We start from the raw sequence: 23,818 nt of genomic DNA on the forward strand, positions 1-23,818 counted from the left end.
TCTCATAACCACAATGAAGAAGCTGAAAATCCTTGCAAATTGAAAACACCACTGGAGAGGCAAAGAATCAATTTTGATCAAACAACCTGAAATTTGTTTTAGTTCAAACTAAAAAAAAGATTAATGTTTTCACTTCATGGAGAAGGAAAGAATAGCAAGCAGTACATTTCTTTCTCAAGCTGTCATTTCTTGCTCACCCTCTCAACAAGTTCCACTCACCTTAGCTATCCCAAAGTTACCGTAGCCTATTAAACCAAAAGCTCTGGCAAGCCTGCACCATACTGAGACTTGTATCCCCTTGCAAATTCTAACACTAAGTTACTTACAGCCATACAGTAAACATTCAAGCAATCCTGCTCATCCAGGCACCTCTGTTACAACTTTAACACCTGGGTCATATAGGTGGAGGCGTTTACATTGGGATATAGTGCAACATTAAACCTGAAAATGGCTGAATCTGAGCACCATCTGCTCATGAATAACACAGCTGTGGTTTGCAAAGCCAAGAGATGCCCAACTTCATAAACCAGAAGGTAACTTGTTGCGGACTGTAAAACCTTGCAATCACCAGAACTGCAACTCTCAACACACACGTAAAACTGTCAACACAACAATCAGCTCACAGGGACACTAAACGTGAACTATTTGCCATGTTTTGACTTTTACAGGTGGAGTCTAAACTTTGCAGTCCAGGCTGCAAGTCTCTTGAAGTACTGGGATTGCCCAAAAACAGCCTGTCTAGGAAATGGCTACCGTTAGCAAACAAGCACGTCAGTTTTCTTCATGTGTATGTCTGCTCTCCTGCTTTATCTACATGACCAAAAAATGGGAAAAATAAACAGTCAAGTATGCAAATAATAACAGTTTTGGACTTAAGTGAGGAAAAAAAGCAAAGCATAGAAAATTAAATGTTTTAAGTGAAACAAAGTTCAATTTGCTCTTCCAATAAAATTAAAAGGCCTTCTTCAATGCACAGCCTAGCACTGTAATTTGCTGGAGAAAGACTATATTGCAAGAATACACCTAAGTTAATCTTTATGTGTTACTTTTCTGTGGTTATTTTGTCAAGGCCTTACCTTCTCTTTTTCGCTGAAAGCTGATAGAAGGTTTCCATATACTACGGAGGACATGGGAGAAAGGACTTCCAGTTCCCAAACCAAGAAATGGAAAGGGTGGGTTGTGGGACTGCGAATCGCCAACAGCACGTAATTTTATCTGACCACTCTGTTCCTTTTGTTTTGGCAGAAAACAGCTGAGAATTTCAGTTCCTCTGCTGGCTCCGCTTTGCTCTCCTATTTCTGCTTCATTGACTCTGGTGGCAGAGTTTCTTCCACAAGGCTGATAACAAGTACTATGAAACAGGTGGCACCTTGAATCACTGATGGTTCATAAAGCACATTGAAATAAATATGAATCAGCCACTGTCGGCCTTCACACGATCTTAGTCTATTATTAGGTGTATACTAATTCAGGCCCCCTTCTACTGCCTCTAGACTTTTGTATTGGATTAATCTAAGAAATGCTGCTCAATTGCCCCGTATGCACTTCACTGAAAACCTACTATGGTCACGTTTTCTTGCTGTCACCAGTGTAGGAACCAGAGCAAACCCACAGGACAGAACAAGCATCAGACTGATCTGGCAGATTAACAGCTGTGCTGCCTTGCAGGGAGAACAGATACAGGTGATCCTTTTAAGCGAGCAGAATTAATGTTTTCAGTGGTTTTGGGATTTTTTTTTTGCATCTCCTAAGTATCACTCACACATTTATACCAGAGCTTATCTGGAATTTCTGACAGGATACTTTATGTGAGAAAATTATGAAGGATTTTTGCTACAAGCAAGACTTTCTGCAGACTATGCCAGTTTTGATAGTGTTTTATGTTGAAAAACAACTTAAAAGTGAGCATATCCAGTGAATCAGTATTCAGTGGTGACATTTGAAGTTTTTAACATGTAGATGTTTCAACATGAAGTGACCTTTAATTTCAATATTTTAAAATTACGTATAGAAAAAGAAAAATATGGACCTTGTCTTTTAAATTCATTTCACAGGGGGGAAAAAAAACAAAACCAAACAACTCTGGTTTTGGTTTTAGTTGTAAAGAGAAACTTGGATTATGTAGAATTTCCTACAGAACGGAATTTTTAAAGTCTACATAATGCTTTTTCAATTGATCACAATTCTTTTGTAGGAGGAAAACGTGACTGTGGAGTTGAGAAAAAATTTCTCATGGCAGACAATTATTAAGTAATGATGTGTAGAGTGAGAAAGCACAGAAAGACAATAGATGCTGGGTTATTATTTGCTATATTTGGTGATATTAGACCAAGAGAATTCCAAACACGATATATTTTTACTTTTGCGTGATTTCTCCTATGTGTTTCTTTGCCTCGCTTTGATCTCATCTTCTTCACACCACCCTTTTCTCACCATTCTTGAAGTCTGTTCAGTGACAAGGGAAAGTTGTGGGGATCTCTACCTGCAGCTTTCAAAGCACGCAGCTCCTAACTATCAGCATGCTCTTGCTGTGTTTTCAGATTAGAATGAGGTTAGCTGAAGCAGTGTAAAGCAGCGGGCGTGAATAAAAAAAAAAAAAAAGAAAGAAATGGAAAGAGCAACATTCGGCACTGGTGAGGCCGCACCTCGAATACTGTGTTCGGTTTTGGGCCCCCCACTACAAGAGAGACATTGAGGTGCTGGAGCGTGTCCAGAGAAGGGCAATGAAGCTGGTGAAGGGTCTGGAGCAGAAGTCTGATGAGGAGCGGCTGAGGGAACTGGGGTTGTTCAGCCTGGAGAAAAGGAGGCTGAGGGGAGACCTTATTGCTCTCTACAACTACCTGAAAGGAGGTTGTAGCGAGGTGGGGGTCGGTCTCTTCTCCCAGGTAACAAGTGATAGGACCAGAGGAAATGTCCTCAAGTTGCACCAGGGGAGGTTTAGACTGGATATTAGGAAATTTTACTTCACTGAAAGGGTTATCAAGCATTGGAACAGGCTGCCCAGGGAAGTGGTTGAGTTGCCATCCCTGGAGGTATTTAAAAGACGTTTGGCTGAGGTGCTTAGGGACATGGTGTAGTGGTGGTCTTGGCAGTGTTAGGTTTACAGTTGGACTCGATGATCTTAAAGGTCTTTTCCAACCTACACGATTCTGTGATTCTGTGATTATGCAATATTTTTTTTCTGGCCTGATAAACAAGCAGCAGATAGGCTGACAAAAGTTTCTAGTGGAGATAATTTTTCAGACAAACAAGAAACTAAGAGAGGAAGAGAAAGATTAGCCCAGCTTTCACAACCTTGTGCCCACACTGCAACATACAGGCATATATCAGTCACCACTAACCTGATCTTTCCTCCTCTATCAACAGGAGGAAAGCAAATGATCTCCAGACACTAACTTGGGCAGAGGTCTTGTCTAGCCATCTGTAATGACGCAGCCATGCTGCTGGTGAGTTTGGGCAAGCTTTAAGGCTTGTGAATGAAGCAGGATGGGTATGTTAATAGGAATGCTTCCTGTCATTGTCTTCAGAAGGGGCCATGATAGAAAAGCAGAGCTTAATCTGAGGAATCTGCTACTTTGTTCAGCATATATTTTCTTGAGGTGTTGGCTTCAAAATGGAATTGCCTTCACCTGCCATTTCCTGCTCCAGTATTTGGCTCTGTTTATGACTTGTAAAGTCATCGGACTAATTCAGACACTATAAGTGTTTCAAGCAGTATTTGTTTGGAAGAACTAAAATACTATGTCCTTGTTGTATCACAGTACTGTAAAACTTAATCACTTTCCCTAAGATCTCTGATTACATTTGGGAAATACTATTGTTACTGTAAAAATCAAGGCCATGAATCCATTACTTTGAAATCTACACCAGCCAGAAAGACCAAATGGATCTGAAATGGAAAGAAAGTGGCACTTGCATTTTTGCTCATCACCTAGCACTCCACTAGGTGAGCACAAGAGGTATTTACCTGCCCTCAGTTGGATTCCCCAATGTCCTCATCTTCAGCCTTCCATTAGGCATCAAAGCATAAAAGAGCAGAATTTGAACAAGCCGTAACCTTCTGTGAACATCGGTCCTTTATACAACAAGCAGATCTGAGTTTCTTTTCCTTTTACACATGTATTGGCTTCACATGGCAAGGTTTTGGTACCAGGGGGGCTACGGGGGTGGCTTCTGTGAGAAGCTGCTAGAAGCTTCCCCCATGTCTGCTAGAGCCAATGCCAGCCGGTTCCAAGACAGACCCGCCGCTGGCCAAGGCCGAGCCCATCAGCGACAGCGGTAGCACCTCTGGGATAACATATTTAAGAAGGGGAAAAAAAACCTGCACAACAACAACTGCAGCTGGAGAGAGGAGTGAGAATATGTGAGAGAAACAACTCTGCAGACACGAAGGTCAGCGAAGAAGGAGGGGGAGGAGGTGCTCCAGGCACCAGGGCAGAGATTCCCCTGCAGCCCGTGGTGAAGACCATGGTGAGGCAGGCTGTCCCCCTGCAGCCCATGGAGGTCCACAGTGGAGCAGATATCCACCTGCAGCCCATGTAGGACCCCATGCCAGAGCAGGTGGATGCATCTGACAGAGGCTGTGACCCCATGGGAAGCCCATGCTGGAGCAGGCTCCTGGCAGGACCTGTGGACACGTGGAGAGAGGAGCCCACGCTGGAGCAGGTTTGCTGGCAGGACTTGTGACCCCGCGGGGGACCCACGCTGGAGCAGTTCATGAAGAACTGCAGCCCGTGGAAAGTACTTGCATTGAAGAAGCTCATGGAGGACTGTCTCCCATGGGAGGGACCCCACGCTGGAGCAGGGGAAGAGCGTGAGGAGTCCTCCCCCTGAGGAGGAAGGAGCGGCAGAAAAAACGTGTGATGAACTGACCACAACCCCCATTCCCCATCCTTCTGCACCACTCGGGGGGAGGAGGTAGAGAATTTGGGAGTAAAGTTAAGCCTGAAAAGAAGGGAGGGGTGGGGGGAAAGTGTTTTAAGATTTAGTTTTTATTTTCTCATTATCCTACTCTGATTTTGATTGGTAATAAATTAAACTAATTTCCCCAAGTCGAGTCTGGTTTGCCGGTGACAGTAATTGGTGAATGGTCTCTCCCTGTCCTTATCTCAACCCATGAGCCTTTCGTTATATTTTCTCTCCCCTGCCCAGCTGAGGAGGGGAGGGACAGAGCGGCTTTGGTGGGCACCTGGCATCCAGCCAGGGTCAACCCACCACAACATGGTAGCTGAATTCTCCAAGGTATTCAAAGGCTACTATGCTGACAGCCATCATGTTAAACAAAGCAAAGATGACCATGCACAACCTGTGAACCCTACTGTAAGCAGTCAGACTTATATTCCAACCACAACAAAACCCCCAACTCCTGTAGGAGGTATTTTTACTTGGTTAAATAAAGTAGAACCTAGTAGCCTCTGACAGACACCTGGACTTATTTGCAACTCCTGTTCTAAACACAGTTAATAAGCACCCAAAGAAAGCTCCTGAAGTTACATACAAATCCCCTTCCTCGTGGACTGCAGGACCATGCCAGGTGACAGCAGCTCTCTTCTGGAGCTACATGCAGTTGCAAAAGGTTGGCTATAGCACTGAGAAAAATGGCTCTATCTTGTGCCCTGAGTTCACGCTCAGATGGGACTTGCAGCTGCCACAGAGGATCTGAGCTGTAGAGCTTGCCATCCAAGCCACCTCCCTGTAACGATGTCTCCCAGCCTCCTGCAGTCCCCTGGCCTCCCTCCTTTCTGGTTCAGGGTGCAGGAGGTACTGCAACACTATTTATATACAAACCGGCTACTGCATAAGCAGTAAATCCAAGTACTGAGCAGCTGGTGGTTGCTCTACCCAGTAAAACTTAATGTACTCAGAAGAATGACTCTCAGATACCGTGAGCACGAAAGCTTGAGCTCAGGAAAGCACCTCTGCAGATCATGTGGAATTTGACCGCAAGCCATGGAAACACTCAACGCAGGTTAGTGCCACTTTGTGAAACCAAACAGATACAACTAATGACCAAAAAAGTCCAGCATATTAAAAGCCATCAGGTATACTGGCAGCTTTTTCCACCAAAAGCAAAAGCATTTTATTCTGTCTTAATGCAGATATCATGGTATAAATGAACATATTGAAGGATAAAAGATTTTTTCTAAATTATACAAAAAAGTAATGGCAAAATATTTTTTATTTTAACCAACACAGAAGATGTACTATATGCCACTTAAACATGGAATTGACCTTGCAGTAGGAGGTTTAGCATGACCGTGTACAGCACTAGGGGAGATGCTAGAAGAAAACACTACTTAAATTATGCATTATCTCATGAACTAGACTATTGTAGTTAATGTGTATATCTGTAAACTAACTGCTAATGTGCATGGAACAATTATTTACATTTCTTTAATTAAATAAAAATATAAACAGCCATATATTCCATAAAAAAATTTAAGGTCTCTTTGCAAATAAGTATCAACTAAAATGGCTGGTCCTCATAATAAAATTATAAAAAGGCAGGATTATCACCAATATCTCAAAACAGAAAACATGCAAGGGAAAGACCTTTTTGCATCAGTCATTCCAAGAATTTCAGTATCAAAGACATTTAGTTCCTTTTTCAGATTTTACTTATGTTATCTCCATATTGCAAGATGAGGGTGGAGAGCTGGTGATTACAGACAGCAAAATTGGAAATAGCGTAGGAAAAGCTGTGTGCCAAAGCAACAGCAAGGTACACATAGCATCACCTTATTCAGAGTGTCAACAACGTCACTAGAGTGTTTATCCCAGTCTTTTACGAAGCACTTTATAGTGAGGTCTACAATAAATATGCAGTTCTGACGACCTTGCCATTAAAGACTGAAAAAAGCTTTTCCTCCCCCTCATTTGCATGAAAGGGGCAAAAAAGGTTGAAAATAACCAACCTCCCTTTCTGTTTTTTGTCACTGCATTTCATTTGCTCTCAAAGAACACCCCAAAGTGATTCTGAAAAGTGAAAAAGAGAAAAAAAGTTAGGAGATTCAGACTGATGTTAAAAGAGGGGGAAAAGTTTCAGATTCAATTCTTTTTCATCTTGACAATTGTGCGTCTAGATGTTGAAATGTGTAAAGGAATATTATTTAAATGACACTTTTTTTTCCCTGACTACATGTTTATTGTGGAGTAGAAAAAAATTCATCACACACACACAAAAAAAAGTTGCAGCAAATCCCTTCATGGAATGGCATCTCCTTACTCTTAGGGCTTTCTGCATCCAGACACAGCACTTGGGTGGTGGTGTTGCAGTCAAAATAGATCACCTAGCCACAAAGCTTTGCCCTCTGCCCTTCACCGGCAGAGGCTTAGCTCCTTTTCTTAAGGCAGCATACCATTTTGTCTACGTTACGCGTGGGAGCCAACAGTGGATCACTGGGACCCCAAAGAGAAAAGAAGCAACCACCAGAAAGCACTTGCGGTACTCCTGTGGCCTAGGAGACAGCTTTCCAGAGCAGTCAGCAGGTGTCATTTTTAATGGGACAACTGGGACTTAATCCTTTGGCTACCCAATGCCGACTTCCACTGTTGGATTGCTACCAGTGGAAGTTAAAAGAGTGATCATCTGTGAAACAGGCCGATGTGCCTGCAGCTCTTTGTTTCTGATGCAGTCTTCAAAAGATGTGTTCTGTCAGAACTTAACCAAGACTTCTTTTGCAGCCGCAAGGATCAGAGAATGAGCTAGAGTGACACTGAGGGGCTGATAATATCTCCTGAAACTCTGGCGTGCTTCCCTGAAGAGGTGGCTAGGAGGTGAGAGGTTACCTGCATCTACAAAAAAAGGGCTTGGCAGGTAAAGTGTTTCTGGGACAATTTTTCTGGGGAAGTGACCCGCAGTTTGGCTATGCTGAAGCTTGGTGAAAACATCTATTTTCATCTGTCCTGATGAACTTCAGTGAACAGAAGGATTCACAGCCCTCGCTGGGGCAAGGTGCAGAGGCCAAAGACCACACTCCAGGACAACCCTCTGCCCCAGCCTTCCCAGGCCAACGTCCCACAAAACAGTAGCACACCTGTATGGACATACTTTAGCACTACAATGTCAGAGCTACTGACTGAATACCAATTCAGATTTGAGCTTACTATTAGGCTGGTCAGAAGTGCTTATTCCTTCAGTATTGTGGTGAGTTCTTCAATTTTACAGCTAGTGTTTCACATTAGCTAAAAATGAATCTTTATTTCCATTAAAGAAAAAGCAATGGAAGATGTTACCATTCTGAAAACAGACGGAGAAACTTCTGCTTCTTTTTACTGCCTGTACTTAATTTACCAAATGCATGCCCTTAAAACCAAGAAAATGAATAGCTTGGCATGGCATAAATCTTATACTGTCTACATAATAGCCACAGCGACACAGAGAAATGTAAACTTCATTGTGGCACAAACTTCGTTTCCAGCCAAAATAAATTGTAGTACTTATCTCAAAGTGCAAGCAGAACACAAAACATTTTAGAAAAAGAAACATAAAATGAGTCAATGACTCATGCTGGTCAACCTTAAATTAACATCAGCATACATCAATAATGGAATCATAATACAGGAACACTGAACATTGCTACTATTAAAGTAAGAACGTATCATTTTCCAGAAAGCGTAGCCGTAAGTCTTTTATTAGAAAAATTGTACGTTTCTATATATTTCATTTTTTCACATTTTTTGCATTATCAGTTAAAATACATGCAACATATGTTGATCTCAGGAGTGAGGGGGAAATGAAAATAACTGATATTATACATTTAGAAAAAAACACAGGTCAAACTTAAAGCTCTCATGTCATTTTCAAATGCCCTCCTTAAAACTGCATTTGACAACAAAATGCATTCGGCTTATTTTGCACTTGGCTTAGAATTCAGGGCAGTCCACAGCTCTCACCCTTCTAAGTGTTTGGGAATGGTAAACAAATTGGCAGATAATTACATTCTGTCTCTTAGCAACCTTAACTGTCTTGCAATGAAGTTATTGGGCTTTTTTTTTCTGATGCATTCTGGTAATGACATTATTTCTACAAATTTTAGACCCAGTCTGACAAACCCCTTTTGTACAGAACCTCCTGGATCAGCCCATCATTAAATGACAGCAAAGATCAGCTAGTGAAAGCTACCATCTTGTTTATAATCTCTTGGGAAGACAATTCACAATAAACATATACTGAGGACAAACAAATGAGTAAGTAGGAAGAGGCTAGTCAAAATATTTTGTCACGAGCCTAAATAGCCTTTTCCACTGCTGTAACTGCAAACAAACACAATATAGAAACCTGTGGTTTAAATACAAAGCTTTAGATAGCAAAACTCCCAATTATTTAACTGAAGAAATGAAATCTGAAATTCTGGAATACAATAGAGGTTTGGGCCAGTTTTTCAGAAAAGATTTTATTTTGGTAATCTCTTTTGAAAATGCAATCCCACTTGTAGGCATGAAGGAATTCTGAAAAGCTGGTTCTTTCACTGCACACGAAAGGGGAAACTGCTGCCACTACTCCACTTCTGCAGAGCTAGGACTGTGCAGCAGTAGCAGGCTGCTAGGAGTGGCTGTAAAAATCTTCACTACATTTCCGTGGGGTGGGCAGGGCCTTTGTTCAGTGCCTTCCTAGGAAAGAAATAATCTCTAAGTTCTCTTTCCCTCTTAATAATATCAGAGCGGGTATTAATAACAAAGTAGTTAAAGACGCTGAAAAATCAGTACTGTCATAAAACACAATTAAAACACTAACCTAAAATACCTTATCCTGCCAAGAGGCTTTTTATTACACACCATTTTAAAACGTCTCCTTACTCAAACGCTGATTTTGCATTAGAATCCTTTACAATCGCTGGCAGAGATGCACGGATACACACTTCAGAAGAGAGCACCTTTCATATCCGTGTCCTTAATAACAAACATAATACTGCTTCTCTGTTTAATGGTCAATTTATGTACAGGTACCTCTCTAAATTAATTCCCAAAGCAGGTTATTGCTCCCGTATTGTGAAATATCTCTAAAATGGTAACCAAACAATAAACTCATTTGAAACAGAACACAAGGAACCAGCAGTCTCTCACTGAATAGCATTAATTATAAGTATTTGCACCTTGACTGATTACTTGGGAAATGAAGATGAAAATCTGACAGACTGGAACTGGACATTGAAAACAGATTTTCCTTAAGTTCAAAAGCAACAACATAAATCACAAAAATGATTAATTTCAGCACACAGGCTTGAGGGTTGGTCTGTCTATAACTCTTGCTAAATTGCATCTGCACAGCAGAAATAGGAGACTAAATAACTTAGGGGTTTGGGGGGGCAATTACTAATTAAGACTAATACAGTCTTTTCACCATGTTTTGTTGCTGTGCAGAGTGTTGTTCTCCATTTTAGTCAGACACCTGGCGATGTATCTGGGCTCAAATCACAGAATCACAGAATCGTATAGGTTGGAAAAGACCTTTAAGATCATCGAGTCCAACCATAAACCTAACACTGCCAAAACCACCACTACACCATGTCCCTAAGCACCTCATCCAAACGTCCTTTAAATACCTCCAGGGATGGCGACTCAACCACTTCCCTGGGCAGCCTGTGCCAATGCTTGATAACCCTCTCGGTGAAGAAAAATTTCCTAATATCCAGTCTAAACCTCCCCTGGCGCAACTTGAGGCCATTTCCTCTTGTCCTATCACTTGTTACCTGGGAGAAGAGACCGACCCCCACCTCTCTAGAACCTCCTTTCAGGGAGTCGAAGAGAGCGATAAGGTCTCCCCTCAGCCTCCTTTTCTCCAGGCTAAACAACCCCAGTTCCCTCAGCCGCTCCTCATAAGTGAATTAATGAAGTGCTTGCCACAAAAACCTCAGGTTCCAACTAGATGAGAAAGAAAAACCACCAGTCAGGCATCCAATAGAAGAAAAGCAAACAGAATGGGAAAGGGATTCCTTGCCATTGTGTGCTGTTTTGGTAAAGAATCAGTTTTCCAGCAGCTCCTCTCTGAGCATACAAGCGTGCTCCTCCTCAAGAACGGTGCCCGTGGGCAGCACAGATGACACCAGCAGCAGCATACACTGCGCCTGCCCTTTAGCAATGGAATCGGGGCAAGACAGCGTTTCTGCTGTTCTCCTTTCCTTTGGGGACATTAAGGTGCAAACAGACATACTCGCTCAACTCCAGCCCCACCTCTTAACTTCTCTTTGTTCACCACCACTCATTACCTGGAGGCAGTGGTCCCTCAGATTTGCTAATCAAGTGCCACGCATAACTTCTCTTGAACAAGCAAGGTTAGGAAAAACTTGTATCAGGCTACATTTTGCTGGATGAGGAGTTAGAGATCATTGTCATCATCATCATGGGGTTTAAAAGGAAGTGTGTTATCAGCAAGGAACAAAAGTGTTTTCAGGCAAATGTTTTGGGAATGCTTTGTCAATACTGCAGTAGACCAGGGTTTTTTTGCTCTGTCCTCATTTACTCTCCTGAAATCTAGTAAAAGCCCACAGGAGGTGAGAGCAGAAAATGTCCAAAAAAAGCAGTATATTGTTCACTCAACTGCAAAGACCCCCTTAATTTCTAATTAAAAAAAAATTAAAAAACTCCCCTATTTTATCTTTGCACATAGATTTTTTCCAAATGAAAGACAAACAGAAGAAAATACCTATAAGCAGAGTCTTGTCAACCTTCGTCCATTTTTTAAAAAACTCAACACAGAATCTAAGAGGAGAGGAAGGAACTCTGGCAAGGTGATGCTGATGAAAACACTACGATGCTCAAATACAGTTTCCCTTTAAAAAGCTGCCAGGGCTAGGGCAGTCACATGGCAAAATGGTGTGTGCCTGGCTCTGTGCGTGCCTGTTTAATAAGCCATGAAGCTCTCTGGCTGAACTGGCGTGTGTGTCATGTGATACACGGGTTGCCATGGCAAGTACATATGCAGTTCTTGATCTGCTTCATCACAGACGTAGCAGAATTCAGATTAACAATGCAGGAATATGACTTCCTAGGAAAAAAAGCTGCGCTTTGCTTAGCCTGACAGTTCGGGTGTAAAGCTGGAACAATTTAAATTGACTGTTAAGTGGTATTTGTGATATGCCGATTAAAAACTTTTAATCTCAAAACAATAGCCATGTAACACAAACGCTATCAGTTCAGTCTTTGAAAGCAGCTGTATATTTGGCATATGTTGCAGTACATGAATTTCAGTATACTTTTCCATTTCAATACACAGAAAATTGTATTTCTGCTTCAGCCCTCAAAACACAGATATAACTGGTAGAGAGAGGAACAGGGGACAACTGTTCCAGTGAAATAACAAAAAAACACATCAAACCAACTCTAAAATTTAGTCACTGCTTTTTTTTATGTGGTAATCCACAGGCTGACACTCAACATGAGAGATTCCTCTGAAAGACGTTCCTGACACTGAGGTAGAATACATATCATCAGAGTTTTAACATCTGGTACCAAAATTAAGCAGCTTGCTAACACAACAGGCTGATGAAGACCTGCATCGTACAGGCTGCCGTTCCTAACTCGGTGACAGGGTACAGCTGGAGCTATTTGCAACCCAAAGCCAGGTTTGTAGAGATGATCCTGTTCCTGTAGGGGCAGCCATAGGACCGTTTTACCTGACTGAGGTCAGTTCCAGCGAGGCACGCCGCTCCTGCCCTTTTAGGAGCCTCACTATGGTGCCAGAATCTACCATGAAATGCCCAAAGACCTTTGGCATACCTTGACCTTCAGCATTTAATACATGTTCAGGTGATTTTCACGTGTGCTACTGCTCCAAGAGAAAAGATATCCAAGTCCTGAAATAATTTCTGATACTACAGAATAAACAACCTTCAAGCAAAAAATTACAAGGAGCCTAACCATAAAAAGTGAGTGCCCGAGCCTCTGAGCAATTACATAAAAGCAGGCAGACCTCAATGCAATTGGAAGTTTTATTAAAAGTTAGCCCTTTGTCTCCATGCTTTTCGTAGAATTGCTTGAAAAGCGATAACCTGTATTGAAAAGACAATTGATTCTCTCAATGTTTCCTTCCAGCAAGAAAACCAAATAAAAATTAAATTTGAGTTAAAGCCAAATGGAATCCCCCCGCCCCTACACGAGCTTCCAAACTCTTCCATCACTTACGTGGAGCTGGTCTCAAAACCTACAGCACCATTCATGCCTGTAATTACTACCAACTCAGGGCATCTGGAAGTGCAGAGCTCTCCCAGCACGTAAAGAGCAAGATGTTGCTTTTGTTCTTTCCCTTTATTAGAAGATACTGTGTTGGGGCTTCATGGGTTAATTTCTGATCCTTCTCATTTTTAACCTTATGCCTCTTACTCCACTTAGGTTCTTCATGTCCCCATACACATCTTCCTTACAGTGTCTATCACAGGTTTTTCTCCAATAGCAGTAAAAGGGAAAATCTCCATTGCAAATCACTTGCTGATTTAAAGGAATCGGAATACTAAAACACAAAGTGATGCTTCAGGATTTCCTCTCCATTAGAGTGGGCTGCATTTAGCGTTGATTGTTATTGTTTTTAATCGGATGTCCATAAAATTGAAGACCTGCATCACTACTGATCCAGTCAAGATGTTTCTCCCATAATGAAATTGCATAACAGATTATATGGATTTTTACTGAAACTAACTTGAATCTCTCTGCTTATGGAAGATGAATATCAAAATCTAACCATGAAAATATCGGATGCAGTTTGAAGATGCAAATAACTGGTTCTGTTGTGCTACTCGGTTTTGTTTATTGCAAAATTGCTGACATCTCTCTCAAGTTCATCTCATTACCAAAAATTAGAAAAATGAGATCACTAGTCAGAGCTCCTACTAATGTGATTTTGGTGCTAGCAGACTGATTTTTTTAATTAGCCTCTTTTTGTTTACTTATTCAGACTTGCACATTGTGGAGGGCTGCAGGATTGTCTCATGTCAGAGTTACAAAGCTGAGCATAAGATAAATAACTTCTTACATTCCCCAATACATCTCTTTCAGCCCTGAGCTTTCTGCAGGCAGCAGGAATTTGCTTCTCCATAGCTGCATGCAGAGAAGCAAAACAAACTTTACGTTTAATTATAGAAGATTATTCTCTAGATGGGCTACATTTTTAAACAATCTCTTTTGCAGTACTAAAGGACTCAGCAGTTTCCTTTTGTCTTTAAAGATTCAATTAAAAGTATGTTTCAGAAATTAAATTACAGCATGAAATTAGCTAAGGGTATGAAATACTGCATTTGCCCTAGCATTCAGGGAAAGGCTGTACAAAGCAATTCACTTAATGGCTCCTAACATGTGATCTCAACTTAATAACTAAAGTGCCCTCAGCTAGCAGAGGATCTACTGGTGAGGTACGCCCTATATAATCCACCAAAAGGAGAAATGGATTAGACTCAGGTAAATCTTATTAATTTATGGTAAACCCTACAGTTACTCTCATTTTTGATCTTTTAAAATGTTACAATTTTGTCAACTAACACGCTTGTTGGCAGGAATATTTCTGTGGGTTTTAGCTGGCTGTGGCCCTCTCAATCTTGACATGTTCCAGAAGCATCTGCCAGAGTCTATTGGAAGCGTTTGTTTCTCTCTAGCTTTCAGAGAGTACTGCTGGATGAAATTCATCACAGCCACTGGGGATACCCTTCAGTTTAGTCTTTGCTGTACTAATATAGGAAAGGAAATGAGCAGTCCCCTAATTCTTCAGCTGTCCCTTTAGTCACCTGTTGGGTACAATTTCAGCTCGTGCTGCGAACTGTCTTTGTGCTGCGTGCATGCACTGGGTTACTGTTTCAGAGGAATCTAATTTCCATTTGGGGTCCTTGGGTAGCGTGCAATAAAAAATAAAATAAAAACCAATTCCACTTATGGCTGCCTTCTGTGGGACCAAACCAGCTCATTTTGCTCATTCGCAAGCTTCCAGCAGCTCGCACGGGGAGCTGCAGCGTTCGCCCCCAGCAGCGCACTGGCACTGCCAAGCCCAGTTGAGTGGGGCTGTCCCGAGGGCTGAGCGGTGCCCGCCCCACACCAGCTTGGCCCAGGAGATGGCTGCTGGCTCTGTATTGTCGACCAAGGCCCTGTGCTGAGGACACACTCCACACTGGGGTTTTTTGGGGTTGGTTGGTTTTCTTTTGGTGTTTTTTGTTGGTTTTTTTTTTTAATATTTTTAAACTGACTTCACTTAGAATTACAAGTCAAATTAGAGTGGAAAGCCAGAAGGAAAAATAAAAGGAGTCTCAAATTAACTATAAAACCTACAGCTAGTAACGTCTCTGCAATCCATTTCTTCTCTAATCTCTCCTTACTCCCATTTTAATCCAATCACATAAAAATCTAATCAGTGCACATGCACATTCCTGTTTTCATACAAATTTTAGCCACTGATCTAGCATAATTCAGCAACAAGATGCCCATCACTAGATGTTTCTGTTGCAGAGGTGGTTTGTACTGACATTCTCTGCTTTCAGGGCTATACCCAAGAGCAGACTCTCTTCTTTAGGCTAAGAAAATAAATATTCTGATTAAATTATCAAGCACCATACTATGTTTGTGCTTTCCTGTGGAGGTAAATTTAAAAAAAATAAATAAAAGCACGCGTAGCCTGTCAGAAGGGTGCTGAGAAGGAGAACATGCAAAGGGAACAAACGCCTGCCAGCTGGGTGGGGCATGAAGTAATCTTTATTATTACTAACTATAGCAAAATACAGCTGTGATTTATGGCCCTGGAAAGAGCAATGCACTGAGCTGTTTCGCTCAGAGAACCTGTTTGTTTTTCTTCACCTTTATGCACAGGTATTGTTAAACAATGGATTTTCCTGAAGGCACGGGAAGATTCACTTGTATTATTCTAATGTTAGCACAGACTTTCATTTCTGCTGGGTTCTCAGACCGGTGCTGCGTGTTCCCAGTGTTTATTACAGACAGTTTTGGCAGAATTTCCAAAGTGCATGTGACTGAACCTGCATGTGTGTACATGTAGGAGTGTGGCTAGCTGCAATTTTGCTACTTACGGGTCATGAGACTACTTTCTGCATGTCTTCTGTACAAGTATCTGTCCTTCAGGTTGTAACATGAGTTCTTAATTCAGGTCACAGGCAAATACAGTATTTGTCAGGTGTCAGTGAACTTCAGCATGGAGTACTTTTTGGTTACTGGAAGCCTTGAACAGATCAGTGCTTCAATTTTGCCAGCAGTCCCAGGCTAGACATTATTAATTTTACATGGCATATTATTTGTGCTGTTTTACTGAATGTATTTCTCCATTAATGAAGTCCAACCTAGATTAGTTATAAACACTCTATCTGGGCACGCTTCAAAGCAGTATTCCTTTTTTTTAATCCAGTCTTCACAATAACAGGGTTTTTTTATTTCTCCTCTACTCTATGCAATTTCATAATATACTTGAAGACATTTTCCAAGCAAATGCAAACCTTTGACTAGAAATAGCAGCACCACCAGAACCCTAGAGGGTTGTGCAAAATATCTACTTCCCCACAGCTCTACATGCATCTCTGTCTTGCTAAGGGGGGCTTTTTGGTTAGAGGCAGCGCTGGATAATTTTAACTACCAGGTTAAAATTACAATCCCACATCCCACAGTTAAAGAGTAATAAAGAAATAGCAAAAAAAAAAAACAACCTAGAAATAAAAGTGGAATGGGAACAAATGCCTAAAAACTGGACATTAAGATCCATACACCCCCCAGCATCTTTCAGCAATGGTACGTCAAGGACTGTCTCCCCGTGGTACAACAGACCTCCCCCAGAATGACTCAGTCTGCCGAGGAGGCACCAGCCTGTAGGCTGTATGTGAACACGCGCCCAAATGGAATTGGAGCAAGGCCAGTTCGCTCATTTACACAGGTGGTCAGACAGCCTGCGAATACCAGCAGCATGGAGCCACTTAGACTGGACTTTTACAAGCAGAAGAAAAGGGGTCTGTAACCCATTCAGAAATCCTCTGGGCTCTCTATAACCCCACACTTCCAATTATGCTTTTAAATATAGCAAATGAATCTTGAGCAAAAATGCATCCACTTACATGGTGGGCCAGTATACATCTGAGCAATTTGTGGAATGATGAAGGGGAAGAGATCATGTAACTTCCCCGAAAAAGAGTAAAAGTTGAGCCCTAAAATAATGGAAGATTTATTGAAAATAACATCAAGATTTAGATACCAAACTGGTAATGATTTCTGCTTTATTTCCTTGGTACTTGGGATTACGAAGCAGGCTATCAGTCTCTATGGTAAATTTTAAATGACATTTGTGGCATGACTGTCCTAAAATAAAACTTCTCAGAATAACAGCAACAGCAATATAATATAGTTTGCATTGTGTCTGTTGTTTATTTTGTGTGGCAATAATACAGGCAGCCATATGGATATGAGCATTTGGAAGGGAGGATTTGTTGGCTAGATCATCACATCTGTTTACTTATAAATGCAACAAAAATACATTTGGAGGTCACTGACTGCACAACCATTTTACGTATTCTTCATGAAAAAAAAAAAAAAACAAAAAAAAAAACCAACTATCAACACTACTCTTTCTACATCAACCCACCTTCAAAAGAGACCCTATGATATTTTCATGAGGAAAAGGTTCTGAAATCATACTAAAATTAGTCTCTATCACACCTCATCAGCCACTTCCACCATAAAGGTGGTATCACAGCAATAATTTAACCTAGGATGAAATGAGTATGCAACACGTCCAGGAGGAAGACAAGGAAAACAACCAGTGCCACAGTTAAGCTTCCTCATAACACACACCCTTTGATTAAAGGAACACATACCACTGACCTCATATCCAAAAATCACATTCACAGAGTGAACTTAGATTTGAATTAAAAAAACCAAACAAACAAACAAAACACCACAAAAAACCCACACCAACACACCTAACCAATAACAAGTTCACAAGCTTGACATCTCGATACATCTCAATAATGTGCTTGCAGGTATTTCAGCTGAGCCCCTTGCCATGATCCAAAATATTTATTGCACTTCCTTCACATTTTTCTTGAGGTCTGGCTGTAAGCATATTGTAATCTAGTAAGCATAAGTATTCCTGCAAATTTAGAAATGTGTCGATCACTATGCAAGCTTTCAACTACAGAGAAATATTCAGAAAAAAAAAGAAACAGTACTTTTAGCATTCTTTTATCTAAAGTATTTTTCTGATTTCAAGACATTATTATAAACCATAAGTTCATAATGAAATTATTTTACTTAGGTTATTTTTGATTCTGGTAGAAATCTTTTGGTAGAAACACCTCAGCATGTCCATATACTCTAAGATTACACACGTTTTCTCAGCTGAACAGAGCTTTTGGCAGTGAATAATCCCATGCATAGAAATATTTTTGTATTTGCTTGCTGTTGCCCACGCTTGATAACACTTAACTTTTAGCTGAAGGACACATAACTTATGTCTTGTTTACAAAGGAACCTAAGGACAGAAACTACAGAAAACTACAGACAGCTAATACCTGAATTCAATTACTTCCACAACCTTAAAAAAAAAAATAGAGCAAGAGAAAAATATGATCTTACTTTTGCCGATGGGTTAGTCTTCAATATTTGATTTGCTAAAGGAAGGAGAGGTTAGGATGACAGCTGTTCATTACAATTCCTTCTTTATTACAAGAGCTTAACTCTGCCACTGGCTGGCTGGCCCATTTCTGCTAGCTTTAGCACAGAACAGTGCTCCTAAAAGCTCCTCCTCTTGACAGCATCTGTCTGGATACTTCCCTCAATGAGCAGAAGCCCTCAACAGGCTTTCCACAGAGCCATTTAGGTGCTGGGAATGAGCTACAAGTAAGGGAAACCATTAGAAGTAGAAATAAATATTTTGATGGCTAAGTCCAGGATTTGGCAGGTGGAAATTCATGCCCACTAACACCATCAGCTTTACACCAGAGCAGTCACGTCTTCATAGTGTTACAAATCAAAACGACAACAATCCCGACAGAAACAGTAGCTTAAATGATGCCGAAAAGCTAGAAGCCAAAACTTTGAAAGCATACATCTCCTGTGAAAGCGTACAACCCCAGCCACTCCCTATGATTAATGCAACACACCTCAGCCTTCAGAGGAGGAGGAGGGTTCATTATTTGTTTCTTACCAAGATTTTGTACTGATACAATCAAAAAGCAGAACTGGTGAATTATCCACACCAGTATACATCCAGACTATGTATAATAGAGATAAAGTACGTAATTATATGTATTTCAATTATGGATGAGTCAGAAAGCAACTGCTCATTCTAACAGATGCCCTATGTAAACTCAAAATACTCACCTTTTCCCTGGCACCCATAACAGCTGAGGCAAATCTACCTTCTGTTCCCAGAAACGCTGCCTACGGCAGATACTGTATCATGGCAAATGTACATCTCACAGTACTGCAACTTCATTGCCAGTGAAAATGATACTGCTTCATAACTTTATTTGCAATTTATAAGCTCTGTGGGCAATATGCCAGTATGTTCTCTTGGTCTGGGCACAGCCGTCTGAACAGGCAAGTAGTGAATGATCAAGTAGTGAGACCAGACTAATAAAGGTGGAAGAAAAAAGGTCTAAAAATGAGGCCTAAAATATATATACACTAACATATTTATTGTGGCTTACTCTCAGCTACTGATCAGCACATTAACCTTATTTTCTCTGCATGATCGCTAAGTACCATACTAAAATTAGGTCAGAAATTCAGATCAGATCAGCTGACTCAGCCCAGCAAGATCAGACAAAGACTAGTTGCTTTTTTTTCCAATCCAATACGATGTGTTTTATCCCCTGCAATATAAAATAGATCTATACATTTTTCCCCACAATTAACCTATCAGAACCACACACGATGAGATAGCAATCACATGGAAGGCACATCAGTGCTCCTGAAGAAACACAACACAATGTATCCTTAGGAAGGCAAAACATACAATCAAATGGCTTTTTTTTTTTAGGTCATTGTTCAGATCTTGTTTCCAAACTGCTCAGACTAATGCATTTCAATAAACTTTTAAGTCATTCAGCATGGTTATGAGATGATTGAGGTAAATAACAGCTGCTTCCAAATAGCGTTGTGTGTGAATATCACCACTTTATTAGATAATAAATTACTCATCACTATGTTGTTAATATACATGATCAGCCTTCTTCTAAAAGAGATCATCTGAACACTAAAATTGAATAGCTTCTCAAAAATTCAATAATTGGACTATTAGGTAATTTTCAGTAGGTGCCAAAGACTTATACCTGCTTTATTTTGATTCCCACGAGCAAAAGGAGAGTGTTTGCTGGAACCCGCTCTCCTGCTCAAAATCTACCTGCAGTTAATCACAGGGGATGACTCCCTTGTTGCTAAGGAGATTGTTTTCAGCTGTTGGTAGTCTCCAGACTGGTAGCACTGTTATCACTGCACATGTGCACCACTTGCTATCTAGGCCACACTATAGGGAATTAGGGATAATATAAATACCTACCAAGATAAGGTAAAGACATAAGGAAAATAGTACAGAACAAAGAAGAAATCAATAATCCTACTTTACCTTTCCTGACTGCTGTGTTTCAATAGACAACATGATCTTGGATGAATCTCTGGAGGTTACTACAGGGAGCAGACTCAATTGCAATCAGCCTAAGTGACTTCAGACATCATGGTTCCTTTTAGTCAAATCAGATGTTCTCCCCTAGTCTGCCATTGCTTTTAGTTTTCCTAATGAAGGGTTGATCACAAATATCTCATTTTCCCTCTCCAGTCTTACACAGGAAAAAGACAGAAAAAAAGACTCAAAGATAGCGTTTTCCAAGATTCCTAAGGTGTTTTTCCTACTTTGTTTTCTCAGGCAGGTATTGCTTACCCCCTCAGTGTTACTGAGATAAGCCAAGTGGGGAGGGAGTAGAGGAGAAAACCGCAAACATGGTTTCCCACAGAAGAGCACTGTATCCAAGAAATGTTGATGCCTCCAATCCACACACATATACATGCTGTTCCTCTGATAAACCCACTATATTGCTAGTAATCTTCCTTGTGTCTTCTGACTCTGTATCTGAGGAGCACAGCACTGTTCTCAGTGACCTCATTTTAGCATGAGCAAGAATTTCATGATTTGGCTCAGCCCTAAATCATCTGCGCTTATCCAGAACTCTTCATCAAATCACTTTGCCGAGATCAATAAATAAGACCACACAAACCAACCACAAGGTAGGAAATACTGTTACCGCCATTCAAGTTAGGTAGAGAAGCTTGTCTAGAGGACTATAAAGAACCAGGTAGGTCCACAACATACTCTCTCATGCCCCAAGAAACTTATACATAACAAAACCTGTTCTGGCACTTAGTGACCTTTATGGTCCCACATACTACAGTGCATGTAAACAGGTTAGCCAGAGCACAGCCTAATTAGCTGTCAGCTGTGAAGACTATATTCTAAATACATCTGTATACATTGACAGTTTAACATAGCTTATCATCACATGAAGAAGTTGCCACAAGGACTGGGGGATTTATTTTTCCTGCCAATTCTAAATTAATCACATAGTGAAATTTCAATAAATTCAAAATATTTACAAATTTGGGGGGTTTTTTAAATTATTTTCCTCAGTGGGGAAGAGCCAGCAATGTAAGATGAGAAAGTACTCTTCATCTCACTACTTTAAAACAGCAATTTATTGACTAGCACTTTTGTATGCGCTCCCTTAGCAGGTGAGACAGATTCAAATTCTTCTTCTGCTTCATATAACTAGAATTTAACTTCCCTCTCCATCATATTAAGAAATATTTTGAGGTGGGTCTCCCTGCCCTTTCCTCTTGGAAATTTTGCAGTTTATGTAGCTATTCAGTCATCAAAAGAGAGAGATGAACACTAAACAAAGATGGCAAGAATGAAACAAAATTCGTATCCAGCACAAATCAAAACAAACAAACAAACAAACCCCTCCTACATTAACCTGCTGCAAGGAAAAACATTTTCTCTTGTGAAGTTATGCATAGTATAGCTCCTGCTAAAAGCAGCCTGTGCCTTTGACTCCCCAATAGTTTGAATCCCCCTAAACATCACCCAGAAGTTGAGCTGACAAGATAATAGTCCAGAAGATACCAAAATACACATTGCATGGACTCTCATTATTCACCTTAATTTCACTTTAGTCTTATTCCCCCAACCAAATTAGCGACAAAAACAATTCTACTTCCTGGAATGTAAAGCACCCATAATTTTTCTTTACATCACTGCTTCTCCCTCCTCTGTCAAACTGTATGTGCTGCTCTTTTGCTTTAAACATTCCATCAAAATTACCAGACTACCGAGGCGTTGCTGGAACGTTCACAGCACAGCATGTCTATTATACCTGGATGTACAGTACCCAAGACATAGCATAAAATTTAATCACTTAAACTGAAATACAGAAGATTCACGCTGGGGGGAAAAATTCAAAGGACCTATCAGTTTGTGCTCAAGCCATCCATTTACACATAAAAGTTTAGCATTTGGATGGATGATTTACCTGTATTACACAATTTGTCCCTCTCCTCAAGAAAATGCAGGGGTTTTATATGCAAATGTGTATATAATAAATATTTATATCTATCCCATTCAACCTTCTTTTCCTCTCCAACAGGCTACAGAGATTTCATTACTATCCATTGCCACAAGAAGCCAGGTCATGTGAGTGCTCCTCTCATTAACTGTCAATTAAAATCAATGGAATTGTTCAAGAAGAGCCATTACAGAGTTCTGCCCATCAGGGGCTTGATCCATTTTCCTTTAAATGATTGCAATATTTTTACTGATTTCAGAGCATGCAGAATGATGAGGAAATCATAAATAACAGACATATATTTTTTTTTTTAATCTCAGACAGCAATTAGATAGCTTTGAAACTTTACCAAATTTAAAACATCAACTCAAGGAGAGTCTATTTTGATCTGTGAGGCTGTCCCTGTCTTGCAAGAGTTCATACACCAATAGATCTTTGCACAAAGTACACATTGTCCATCGAAAAGCACTGAGTGGATGCGGACCTATTTTCCATTACATCTACATCTCCTATTCCAAACACCTCAACTTTTTGTTACAGATCACACCTGCTGAAGATGCCACACATGCTCAGACTGAATACATTTGGATGGGAATACTCTCTTCCATTGAGGGAGGTAGAAACATTCAGCATCATGTCTACACAATGTAAAACACGTGCAATTAGCAGCCTGACATGGGCCAATGGTCTGTACTGCTTTTACCAGCAAGCTGCTTAGAAATCAACTGGTCTACACATATTTACCATATCTGAGAGTGAGCCCCTCACTGTTCATTCACTCTGCCAGACCACTCATCTTTTTATCAAAATATTTACCGTTTTATTGCTTCTTCTTGTTTTCGGCGTTTTTCACTCTTTTCTTTCAAGTAAGCCAGGTTTGTTTCATTCCTCATGCGATCATTCTCCCGAGCAATGTCTGATGCATTCTGTATAACCAAGCCATCATAGGCCTTCATCCCCATATCTTCAATATACTGGAGAAAAGCGCCCAAAGTGACCTCCTCCTGATTAGAACTCATCATCTTGCAGGAGATAATGAACAAAGGAAAGCAACGTTTCCTGCAGGTTGAAAAACACATAATACCTTCATCAGTAGGAAAATAGCTTATGGTTTATGACAGCGAGACTGTGTCAATTGTAATTAACATCTCTGTAAGAGACCATTTTTTAGACTTTCTCCTCTCTAAAGGATAATAAACAAAGCAATTCAGAATACAGAACAAGAGGAGATAAAAACCAAGAGTCTCTTCTTTCAAGCGATGTAGATCCATCCAGTTATACATTGTTCAAAT

At 40.6% G+C, this 23,818-nt stretch overlaps 1 protein-coding gene across 1 annotated transcript in view; it reads right to left on the minus strand.

Moving 5' to 3' along the window:
- The window catches only part of NYAP2 (neuronal tyrosine-phosphorylated phosphoinositide-3-kinase adaptor 2), a 141,430-nt gene extending 117,873 nt beyond the window's left edge, over positions 1–23,557 (minus strand). The window contains exon 1 of the mRNA XM_075509109.1: positions 23,343–23,557. Within this exon, the coding sequence (XP_075365224.1) occupies positions 23,343–23,548 (206 nt within the window). The 5' untranslated portion in view covers positions 23,549–23,557. The remainder of the gene's footprint in view (positions 1–23,342) is intronic.
- Positions 23,558–23,818: the final 261 nt, after the last annotated feature.

Source organism: Mycteria americana, chromosome 7, assembly GCF_035582795.1.
Source record: "Mycteria americana isolate JAX WOST 10 ecotype Jacksonville Zoo and Gardens chromosome 7, USCA_MyAme_1.0, whole genome shotgun sequence".
In the NCBI taxonomy this organism is placed as follows: domain Eukaryota; kingdom Metazoa; phylum Chordata; class Aves; order Ciconiiformes; family Ciconiidae; genus Mycteria; species Mycteria americana.